The sequence below is a fragment of the Rhinatrema bivittatum genome, chromosome 7, assembly GCF_901001135.1.
Source record: "Rhinatrema bivittatum chromosome 7, aRhiBiv1.1, whole genome shotgun sequence".
NCBI lineage: Eukaryota > Metazoa > Chordata > Amphibia > Gymnophiona > Rhinatrematidae > Rhinatrema > Rhinatrema bivittatum.
Genome location: NC_042621.1, coordinates 130,768,600 through 130,781,009, shown reverse-complemented (window position 1 = coordinate 130,781,009; position 12,410 = coordinate 130,768,600). Strand labels below are relative to the sequence as shown.

The 12,410-nt window shown below is 44.9% G+C and overlaps 1 protein-coding gene across 2 annotated transcripts in view; it reads left to right on the top strand.

The window, feature by feature from the left end:
• Window positions 1–12,410, top strand: part of LOC115095454 (zinc finger protein 2-like) — a 109,875-nt gene that overhangs the window by 33,514 nt on the left and 63,951 nt on the right. For both annotated transcript variants that reach the window (XM_029609131.1, XM_029609130.1), the window contains 2 exons: window positions 24–119; window positions 11,860–11,951. In XM_029609131.1, the coding sequence (XP_029464991.1) occupies window positions 24–119; window positions 11,860–11,951 (188 nt within the window). The remainder of the gene's footprint in view (window positions 1–23; window positions 120–11,859; window positions 11,952–12,410) is intronic.

Below are 12,410 nucleotides of genomic sequence, written 5' to 3'. Positions count from 1 at the left end.
GTATATTTCCATTTTTCTAACAGGCAGCCAAGGTTACATTCCTGACCCCAAAGCGGAGGTCCTGAAACACATCAGTGGCCAGATGGAGGGACAAGAGGAGGATACTGATTCCAAGAACGGTGAGCAAACATTTTCTTTTATGTTAAACTTCTTGCTGTGTGCTAGAGTATTTCGAACTTTACACATAAGATTCACCCTCTGTTACGGGCTTTCAGTTGCCTTTTTATTTTCACTTCGTCCTGCTACATCAGTCCAGTCATCCACAGGTGAATTGTTTCCCCCTTCCACAGATGGAGGCAGAGAACACTGTTTTCCCAGCGTGACATTATTACCATTTCTTAGGGATGGGTTAGCTCGGAGGAAAACAAGTATTTTCAGCCTCCAGCAGGTGGCAGGAATTAGGGGGTGCAGCAGGTCTTCAGTGGATCCAGAGCCTTTTCAAACTTTGGCTCAGGCAACTGGCTTCATCCACAGTGTGAGCATACTTGTCCAGCTACCGGTCCCAGAGGGGACTAGGTAGAGCTTGAGAGAGGGGGGAATTTCTCCTTTTTAAAAAAGAAAAGGAAAGGAATGGGCTTGCTGTGTGAGCTGGTCTTGGAAGTTTGTACTCCCTCCCTCGAGAGACAAGGTATTGTAAAGGTAAAAAAAAAAAAAAAGGGGAGTCTATCCCCATCGGCGACAGCGGCAGCTGGGTGTGGGACAGCTGTGTGGGGGCAGGAGGTCGCAGCAGTGTGAGTACCTGCAGAGCAGCTGTTTTGGAGCGAGGGCCCATGGAGAAGTCTGATCGCGACCATCAATGCAGTGGCTGTAGGGTTTATTTCATGGTGGCAGAGAAGGGGCCTTTGTGCCTGGAGTGTGTGCACATGGGGGAGGTGCCGGGTGAGTGCTCGCATTCAGTCGCCTCGGCTATTGGCTCTCCCTCTCCCTCACACGATACTTGTTAAGTCATGGAGGCTTTGGGCGGGCCTTGGTGGGAAATCCAGAGGGGGACCACCATCTTTTCGGTTGTTCCTGTCAGCCCCAGACAACATGGTTTGGAATCAGCTGAGCCTGGGGGGGAGAGCTGCACCGAGGTTCCTCCCACCTTAGTCATTTCCCCTTTGGGCCCAACTGCTTTCCTCCTCCTGATACTTTGGGGGAGTTTTCACCGGAGTTCTTCCGGTTTATGTACCAGGCTTTTTTGTGCCTTTCAACAACGTGAGGAGGGCCCCTCAGCTGGCTGCTCCCTAAGCCCATGGAGGCCACTCTTCTGTCACTGTCTCTGGAGGTCCTCCTCAACAGAACTAGAGGAGCTTCTCAGATTCCTAGGCAGATTTGGAGGGAGGATCCAGATGGACGGAGTTAGCTCTGTCTCCCTAGAAGAGGGAAGTTCCTCCTTTTCACAGAGACAAAATTGGAAGTCTCATTGATCAAGTCCTGGTGTGGGCAATATTCAGCCGCTGAGCACATTGGCTAACTAGCCGGGTATATTCAGTGGGTTGGTTGTGTCATGAATATACCCAGCTATCTTAAATTTAGCCGGTTATGTATAACCGGCTAGCTTTAGGACAGCCTTGCGGCCTGACTAGAGTTAGCTGCATTCCTGCTACACCAGTCCAGAACCCATCCAGGAAGCAGGGCCTCTTTGCATGGGAGGGCTCAGTGTTCAGTCTTCCTGTGTGTAGTTATTATCTCCTTCCTGTCATTCTTACTTTGGTCAGTTCTTTTCTTGTAGATTCAGGATAGGTATGGGGGGGGGGGGGGGGTGCTAAAAAGGATTTTCCTCTCAGGTTGACTTTGCTGTCCATTTTGGTTTTGACCAATTTTATTCCACGAATGTTTGATCTGATCTGGAGCTTCGTCAGTTGTGTTGGTTTACTTCCGAGCTGCATTATCCCTATGCAGTGGCGATGATGACATGCTGGGAAAACAGTGTTCTCTGCCTCTTTCTGCCAGTTGGGGGAAACAACCCACCTGAGGATGTCTAGACTGGTGTAGCAGTACTAATGGAAATGAAATTAATAGGTAAACATTTTCTCCTTCTACATCATTAGGTCTGAGCTTCAGGGACTCCATAGTTTTTGATTAGTGGCTATAATCAGATAGAAGGGAAACCACTACAGAAACTAAGGATGAGAAGCCCAGAACCAGCAGGATTAGATCAGATATGGTCTGTTTCCATCTGTTGATGTGTTATTGCTCACTTATACTGTTCTACAAGCAATACTACTTTGTGTCAAATGTCATATGGAGCAAATATTTTTAAAGAATCACATGGGATTATTTTTCTTAAGTGTACTTATTTCACAAAACAGTAATGTCTGATACAATTTAAAAAAATACAGTCATAATCAAAGACACAATATATATCATCAATAAAACTACATAAATAATACTTAAATCAAGATAAAAACAAACATAAAGCATGTTTAAATCCAACTGATAATTTCCATACATATCTTGTTCTCCATAGCTATAAAATTAATGAGCATACTCTTTATTTAAAATATTTTTATATTCCACCTCAAAATTATTGTTCAGAGCAGGTTACACTGTGTACATATATAATAATAGAATAAAAGAAAATAATATGTAGACAAACACCATATAAACATTTAAAACATCTCATGACTGCATAAAAGCTAAATTAGCATAGTAACATATAATTTACAAAAGCCACTTGTATGCCTGAATAAAATATTCCTTTGCCCTTTTATCCTAAACATGATGTATTCAGGAATATTCCTGTGAGAATGAGATTGTGTGATGGGCAGCAAAGAGAGGGATAGTTGCACAAAGACCAATCCAGAGACAGACAAGATCCTGTAGCTGACTGTGAAGTTGGTATCGGAGAAACGCCATCCAGAATGAAAGTAAATATCCAGAGAGAAATATCAGGCACTGTCCAATTCTTGTACAGACTCCATGAACAAGAGAGACCATTTCAAAGTGCTGATACTTGGGGGGGATAAATGGGTTAAATGCTAATTTTATTGATTGAATGTGGGTTCCCTGTAGTACCCGGATCAGTCCAGACAGTGGGTTGTGTCCCCCTTCCAGCAAATGGAGTCAGAGGAAAACTCGTAGGTCACCCTCTCATAAACTGGTGCAACCTCTGCATCCCTTCAGTATTTTTCTGACTCCAGCAGATGAAGGTGGTAGAACCTGCGGCTCCCCAGTATAGTTTTCTGAAGATAGAACATTAGCCTTTCTACTCTCTCTATTTGCTTTTGTTCACTTTTGTGGATGGATCAAGTTTAAAAAAAAAAAGGGAGTTAGTCGGTGATCTCAGTGTTTAGGCACTAAGAAACTTGCAGGCAGAACTGTCACCATTTTTACCTAGTACTGTTTTGGGGTAAGTTCTGTCTTCTTTCCTTCACAGATTTGGCTATTTTATAGAAACATAGAAACATATAGAAACATAGAAATGACGGCAGAAGAAGACCAACCGGTCCATCCAGTCTGCCCAGCAAGCTTCACACATTTGTTCTCATACTTAACTGTTTCTCTTGGCTCTTAGTAACCTTATGTTCTAATTCCCTTTTCACCCCCACCATTAATGTAGAGAGCAGTGCTGGAGCTGCTTCCAAGTGAAATATTAAGTTTGATTAGTTGGGTAAGCGGCAGCATAGCTCTCTGCCATGAAGCAGAGGGCAATGCTGGAAATGTGTGAAGTATCAGTTTTTCTTTTCCCCTGTCATTGAAGCAAGGAGTCATGCCGGACATGCACCGAAAGTGAAGAATGCCTTGAAAGTCACATTAACTATCATCAAATATTGAAAAGCCTAATAATTGGTAATACCTATAAGCCCATGAACCCATCCCTGTTTTTTTTTCTTTTTTTCTTTTCTTTTTTTAATTGGGAGATGGATGCCCTTCATCCTTCTACTCTGTGAAGGTGGACACCTACCACCGGCCACTGGCATCCCGCTCCGTTAATGCCTCTGTGGCTACTGCCGCTCCATGCAGTGTTTTACTACCTGCTCTTTATATGCATCCTCTAGAACTGATGGATCCCATCCCTGGGTTTTTTTATTATTTATTTAATTGGGAGATGACAGCCCTCCATCCTTCCGCTCCGTGAAGGTGGACACCTACCACTGGCCACTGGCATCCCGCTCCGTGAATGCCTCTGTGGCTACTGCCGCTCTGTGCAGTATTTTACTACCTGCTCTTTATATGGACACCTACCACTGGCCACTGGCATCCCGCTCCGTGAATGCCTCTGTGGCTACTGCCGCTCCGTGCAGTATTTTACTACCTGCTCTTTATATGTGTCCTCTAGACCTGATGGATCCCATCCCTGTTTTGTTTTTTGTTTTTGTTTTTTATTTAATTGGGAGATGACAGCCCTACATCCTTCCGCTCCATGAAGGTGGACACCTACCACTGGCCACTGGCATCCCGCTCCGTGAATGCCTCTGTGGCTACTGCCGCTCCGTGCAGTATTTTACTACCTGCTCTTTATATGCGTCCTCTGGACCTGATGGATCCACAATATTTATCCCATGCCCCTTTGAAGTGCTTCACAGTTTTGGACTTCACCACTTCCTCCGGAAGGGCATTCCAGGCATCCACCACTCTCTCCGTGAAGAAATTCTTCCTGACATTGGTTCTTAGTCTTCCTCCTTGGAGCCTCAGCTCGTGACCTCTGGTTCTGCTGATTTTTTTCTGTTGGAAAAGGTTTGTCATTGTCTTTGGATCGTTAAAGTTTTTCAAGTATCTGAAAGTTTGAATCATATCACCCCTGCTCCTCCTTTCCTCCAGGGTGTACATATTTAGATTCTTCAATCTCTCCTCGTATGTCAACCGATGAAGACCCTCCACCTTCCTGGTCGCCCTTCTCTGTACCGCCTCCAACTTGTCCTTGTCTCTTTGTAGATACGGTCTCCAGAACTGAACACAGTACTCCAGGTGAGGCCTCACCAAGGACCTGTACAAGGGGATTATCACTTCCCTTTTCTTACTCGATATTCCTCTCTCTATGCATCCCAGCATTCTTCTGGCTTTTGCAATCGCCTTGTCGCATTGTTTCGCCGACTTCATATCATTAGACACTATCACCCCAAGGTCTCTCTCCTGCTCCGTGCACATCAGCCTTTCCCCCCCCATCGAATACAGTTCATTCGGATTTCCACTCCCCAAATGCATGACTTTGCACTTCTTGGCATTGAATTTCAGCTGCCATATCTTCGACCACTCTTCCAGCTTCCTTAAATCCCGTCTCATTCTCTCCACTCCTTCCGGCGTGTCCACTCTGTTGCAGATCTTAGTGTCGTCCGCAAAAAGACAAACCTTACCTTCTATCCCGTCCGCAATGTCGCTCACAAAGATATTGAACAGGACCGGTCCCAACACCGATCCTTGCGGTACACCACTTAAAACCGCTCTCTCTTCAGAGAAAGTTCCATTTACCATCACGCATTGTCTTCTGTCCGTCAACCAGTTTGCAATCCAGGTCACCACTTCGGCACTCACTCCCAAGCTTTTTGTTTTATTCACCAGTCTCCTGTGCGGAACCGTATCAAAAGCTTTGCTGAAATCCAAGTAGATGACATCTAGCGCTCTTCCTTGATCCAATTCCTTGGTTACCCAGTCGAAAAAGTCAATCAGATTTGTCTGACAGGATCTTCCCCTGGTGAATCCATGCTGCCTCTGGTCCATCAATTCTCCGGACTGTAGATATTTCACTATTCTCTCTTTCAACAGTGACTCCATTACTTTTCCCACCACCGAAGTGAGGCTAACCGGTCTGTAGTTACCAGCCTCTTCTCTGTTCCCACTCTTGTGAAGCGGGACCACCACCGCTCTTCTCCAATCACTCGGCACCACTCCCGTTTCTAGGGATCTATTGAACAGGTCACACAGCGGACCCGCCAGCACATCTCTGAGCTCCCTCAGAATCCTTGGATGAATCCCATCAGGCCCCATGGCTTTGTCCACTTTCAGATTCTTTAGCTCTTCCCATACATTTTCTACTGTAAAATGATTTTCATCTATTCCACTACCCTCCAGCTTCTTGTGTAGAAATGGTCCTTCTCCAGGGTCTTCTTTAGTGAATACAGAGCTGAAGTATTCATTTAATATTTCTGCCATTTCTTCGTCTCTCTCCACACATTGATCATTTCCACCTTTCAATTTCACTATACCACTATGGACTTTTCTCTTTTCGCTGATGTATCTGAAAAATGTTTTGTCACCATTTTTTATCTCCTTGGCAATCCTCTCTTCCGCTTGACTTTTTGCCAACTTGATTAATTTCTTCGTCTCCCTCAGTTGAATCAAATATTCTTCTTTGTGCTCCTCCCTTTGGGATCTTTTATATTTTTTGAATGCTGTTCTTTTAGCTTTAATTTTGTCAGCCACCTCGTTTGAGAACCAGATAGGTTTCATTTTCCTTTTGCTTTTCTTTACATTTCTAACATAAAGAGTAGTTGCCTTGGTGATTGCTCCTTTTAGATTGATCCACTGCTGATCCACATCTCTCTCATTCTCCCATCCATTTAGTTCTTCCTCTAGGTACTTCCCCATTTCCTCAAAGTCTGTGTTTTTGAATTGTAAAACTCGGGTCTTTGTGGTTCTTTTCCCTATTCTTTTAGTGATATTAAACCATATTGTTTGATGATCACTGGTGCTGAGGTGGGTGCCCACCTCGACATCAGAGACATTATCTGCATTAGTGAGCACTAAGTCGAGTATATTTCCTTCTCTCGTGGGTTCTAATACCATTTGTTTGAACAAAGCTACTTGCATGGCATCCACTATTGCTCTACTATTTTTAGATTCTGCAGATGGGATTTTCCAGTCTACATCTGGCATATTAAAGTCACCCACGATCACCACTTCTCCCTTCTTACCTATCTTATGGATGTCTTCAACCAGGTCTCTGTCCAGCTCTTCCTTTTGGTTCGGGGGCCTGTAAACCACTCCAATATAAATTGATGCTCCATCATCTGTTTTTTAGGTCTACCCATAGTGCTTCTTCCTTGCCCCAACTTCCTTGTAGCTCAGATGCTTGGATATTGTTTCTGACATAAAGAGCCACACCTCCCCCTTTTCTATCCACTCTGTCCTTCCTTAACAAGTTATAGCCTGGTATTGCCGTATCCCAATCATGAGATTCTGTGAACCATGTCTCTGTGATAGCAACAATGTCCACTTCTGCCTCTATCATTAGGGCCTGCAGATCTGGTATTTTATTTCCCAAACTATGAGCATTGTGGTCATAGCTTTCCAGGTACTCTCTTTAAGATTATTGCTTTTCCTGTACTCCTTATGAGACTTTAGTTGAGATTTGTTATTCACTTCACTCTTTCCTTTTGCAGTTGTGCCACTGATGCCAGAGTTATCCATCTCAATTTGCTTTTTCTTTTGGTTATGTATCTTGAAATTCTGCATGCATTGGTTTTCTCTCTTTTCTGGTAACACTTCAATGTTTTTCTCTAGGACTTCAGTTTTTAATATAGGGAAGGCTTTTTGTTCTTGTTGCATTTGATACTGTGTGTGTCTCCTAGTAACTGGTCCAATTCTACCAGAGCCCACTGTAATCCTGGTTTTTAATGATTTACTTAATGACCTGCTTGAGTGGGGGGGTATACTTGTTGGCTGCAAATCTGTCACGAATGGGTGACTATGGGACACATGTGTAATCCTACCTGAGCCTACTGTATTTCTTTTTCTTGACTCCTGGTTATTCTTTGGTATTGGGGAATTATTTTCTGAGTAATGCAATGTGGGTGTATTTTTTGTAATTAAAGCTAATTGAGCTTTAACCTCAGTCAGCTCCTTTTTCATAGAAGAGAGTTGTGCACAGATTGGGCAAGTTCTACGTATCCAGATGTTTTCCCTCAGAATAAAGGCTCCACAACAGTTGCAAAGGATAGTTCTCATATTGGTAAAGTTTTGGGTTGGTGATTCTTAGATGGTAACAATTTACTAATTTATCTTGTTGCTAATGCTAATTTAGTCAGTCTATATTAGAATCTAAGGCCAGGGGTGGGTGGGTAGGAGGGAAACAAACAGTTGAACCTGGGACAAGCTGAGTAGAGCAGGACACTTTCTGGAACTTTATTCGTCCTTAAGCTATTAAAGATCCCTCAGCACTTCTGTGCCAATATTAAGCAGATTATTAAAGAACAGCTATACAAAATAGAAATGCAGTTATACTGGATCTTAAAAAACAGACAGTTTGCAAGGAACCAATTATAATTATTATATAATAACAGACCTAGAGAAAGGTATAAACTGAGCAGTTCTACTTCACAGAGAACTCAGATATTAATGGAGCACAGAGCAATGATCAGAAGGAAAAGTGAAAGTAAACCAGCAGGGTTTTGGGGTTTTTTTTTTGTTTTTGTGGTTTGTTTTTTTCCCCCAGAAAGACCACCACCAAAATTAAGAGTAAGAGCACTTGAAGAAGGGAGATTGAGAGACTTTTTCCCCAGAAAGAGCACCACAGAAATTAAGAGTAAGAGCACTTGAAAGAAGGGAAATTGAGAGACTTTCCTATTACACAGCGCTCAGAGGCTAGTAAATCAAATCACCAGTAGAGGAATATTAAGAAACACTGATATCTATTATGCACAGATTCTCTACTATATATTAATTCAAATTTTAAGACAGCCTTATCTGCACCGGGAACAGAAGATTCCTCTTTTGGTCTTCCACTAAGCAGTCTGCAATGCTCTAGCCAGGTCACTAATTAGCTTCTCTGCCACACCCAGTCTGGTTTTAACCGGACACCTTTAGGAACCTTCCAGTTCTTAGATATTAAAGATCCCTCAGCACTTCTGTGCCAATATTAAGCAGATTATTAAAGAACAGCTATACAAAATAGAAATGCAGTTATACTGGATCTTAAAAAACAGACAGTTTGCAAGGAACCAATTATAATTATTATATAATAACAGACCTAGAGAAGGTATAAACTGAGCAGTTCTACTTCACAGAGAACTCAGATATTAATGGAGCACAGAGCAATGATCAGAAGGAAAAGTGAAAGTAAACCAGCAGGGTTTTGGGGTTTTTTTTTTTGTTTTTGTGGTTTGTTTTTTCCCCCCAGAAAGACCACCACCAAAATTAAGAGTAAGAGCACTTGAAAGAAGGGAGATTGAGAGACTTTTTCCCCAGAAAGAGCACCACAGAAATTAAGAGTAAGAGCACTTGAAAGAAGGGAAATTGAGAGACTTTCCTATTACACAGCGCTCAGAGGCTAGTAAATCAAATCACCAGTAGAGGAATATTAAGAAACACTGATATCTATTATGCACAGATTCTCTACTATATATTAATTCAAATTTTAAGACAGCCTTATCTGCACCGGGAACAGAAGATTCCTCTTTTGGTCTTCCACTAAGCAGGGGTGAAAGATCCACTAAGCAGGGGTGAAAGATGGTGGTCCAACCTCTCCCCCTCCACCAACGACATGCTGCCCTGAGATGCCGTGTTCCTCGGGGAGTGCTAGCAGAGAGGCGACATTCCTCTGCTCAAAAAAAAAAAAAAGCTTTTCAAGTCGTTGGCGTTACTCTGAGCAGAGGTTTCTTACCTTACCCGCTCCTGACAGCCTCCGGGGTGTTTTCTGCTTGGGCTGCTCGGCTCCTTCCCCATGCTGCGATCTTCGCGGTGAAGTGCCTGTGGAGAGCCCGGGACGCGGCTCTCCCGAGAAGGCATATGTTCGAGGTGCCTCCCCAGCGGGGAGGGTCCCTCGAGGCTGGCTGGTCGTTCGGCAGCGCGTTCTCAAGCGCGTCTACCTCCGGGGGGCTTGGCCCTGCTCCCGTCCAGTGCGGGAATGGCGGCCATTTTGTTTTCTGGCCGGCTGCTCCAGCGCAGCCAATTGATGATTCAGACCCTAGATATTCGCTGCCTCCGCCAATTCTGACCCCTGTGAATCCCCCAGATCTGGATGCAACTTCGGGTGCAACTTCTGGGAGGTCTCCCTGACAGTCCTCCCTTGGGCCCTACCCCTCTTCCCCCTGGGCTTTTTTGAACTGATTTTGTTCTGCTCCTGCACAATGCTTATTTAGCTAGATTGGGCCAGCAACAGGCTCCAGCTCCAGGGCCTCCTCCTGCCAAAGTGAGCAGATTATCAGAGCCCCGGGATAATATAGGGATTGCTTAGGGGTCAGGGGTTCCTCAGGGGCCTTCCCGGGTTCGGCTGGTCCCCCATCCAGTTATTCCTGCTTCTTCATCTCAGGATCCCCTTGTCCCACACTACCTGATCCTGACCAGGATGATCCGGCATCTTACATGCAAGTTGAAGGGGATGACCTTAGGGTCCTACGTCTATTTCAAAGGGATGAGCTGGACCCTCTTATCCTCCATGTGCTAAAGGAATTGGATATTGAGGCTCCCCAGGATCCCCCAGACACCAGTGCAGGAACTAAGAAAGGGGATCCCGTCCTGGCAGGTCTATGCCCACCAGCTAGAACTTTTCCTTTGCACCCTATGCTTCTACAATTGTTGTCCAGAGAATGGGATACTCCTGATGCTACTCTCAGAGTAGGCAGGGCCATGGACAAGCTCTACCCGCTTCCGGAAGAGTACCTGGATCTCCTCAAGGTCCCCAAGGTTGTAGCATCAGTGTCAGCGGTCACGAAAAGGATAACCATTCCGGTCACGGGTGGAGCCGCTCTCCGAGACCTACAGGGACGGAAGCTCGAGTATACCTCAAGAGAGTCTTCGAGATATCTGCATTGGGGGTCAGGGCTGCTGTATGTACCTCCCTCACACAATGGGGAGGTCTCCGGTGGGTTCAACAACTGCTTAGTACACAAGAGCTGCCTCCAGAGGAAGTGCAACAGGCAGAGCGTCTTGAAGCCATGATAGCTTATGGAGCAGATGCTCTATATGGCCTCCGTGTGCTGGCCAGATCAATGGTTTCAGCAGTCTCTGCTAGACGCCTTCTCTGGCTTCGGAACTGGTCGGGGGATTCTTCTTCCAAGACTCAGTTGGGGTCCCTGCCCTTCAAGGGCAAATTGCTTTTTGGAGAAGATCTGGAGCAGATCATTAAATCCCTCGGAGAGAATAAGGTGCATAAGTTGCCGGAGGATTGTCCACAGAGTTCCAGGACATTCAGCTCCACCAGAAGCCATTTCAGGGGTCAGCAGTGTTTTCGACAGTCAAAACCAACCTCTCAGAGACCGCCTTCATCTCGTTCCCAGTCCTGGTCTCATTCTTTTCGAGGTCGGAGGCAAGCCTGGGATAGCCTCCCCCAAGGGGCACCTTCCAAATCTTCCCAATGAAGGCTTGCCTGCCCACTCTTCAACTCCCAGGATAGGGTGACGTCTCTCCATCTTGTACGACGGAGTGGGTCAAAATTACCTCGGATCAATGGGTCTTAATACTGAAGCGTTGCAGAGGGTGCACCAGCTTATGAGAGGGTGCCCTTCACGTTTTCCTCTGACTCCATCTGCTGGAAGGGGGACACAACCCACTGTCTGGACTGATCCGTGGTACTACAGGAACGAAAATTAGCAGGTAAGGAATAATTTTCTTTTCAAGTTCACTGAAAAGTCATGTCAGACGACTATGCAACGATAGCATAGAAGGGTGAAAAACTTTACAAGGTTATAGACAGATAGATGTAAACCAGGTTCCTGGCTTATCCCTCCTGTCTGAAACACCCTGCAGCTATCTGGTATCTCCACAGATCCCCGATATGGAAGTGGGATCCCCCCAGCATGGCCACAGCTAGGGAGTGTTGCTCATGTTTTGATGATTTCTCTTCCTCTAGTGTGCAGGGCAGCAGAGAGTAGAAAAGTCTGCTTTTATTCTGTCTGTTCTGTCCACTCTGAAGAGGAGGAGAGGAGGACTTTATCTGAGAGCCTCAGGAATCAGTCCAACCTCCTCCTGTCTGTTACATTTTTCTCATCTTCTACCCAGGTAAAGGGACTTCTCCATCCTTAATCCATCCTCACAGCTGCAGAATCCAGAGGGAAAACAAGAGGGAAATGTCTGTGCTGGTTTCTGATCAGGTAAGAAATTCTTTAACAAAATAGAGGGCACCATCATTTACTTACTTATCGCTTTACTGATTTCTGCCAGCGCGATTAACAACATCTCCACATCACATCATAAAAATCAAATAACATAGCATTTAAAACAAAAATAAAACTAAATAAAACAAAACAATTACAATAGCAGTGAGCTCTACAAACATCACCTTCCCTGTAATCAGCTACAAGCTGCAGACATGAGCCACATTTTTAGTTTCTCACAAAACTACAAAAGTTCCCTGCCCTCCTTCAGATCTTGTGGCAAATTGTTCCACGTTTTTGGAACAACCATTGAGCGGGACCTGCTCAATAACCACAGTTCCCTGTATGTACCAGGATCAGTCCAGACCACTGGGTTGTGATTCCCTTCCAGAAGATGGAATCAGAGAAGAAACTGAAAAAGCACCCCCTCTTAGTCCGGTGTGCCAGCTGCGATCC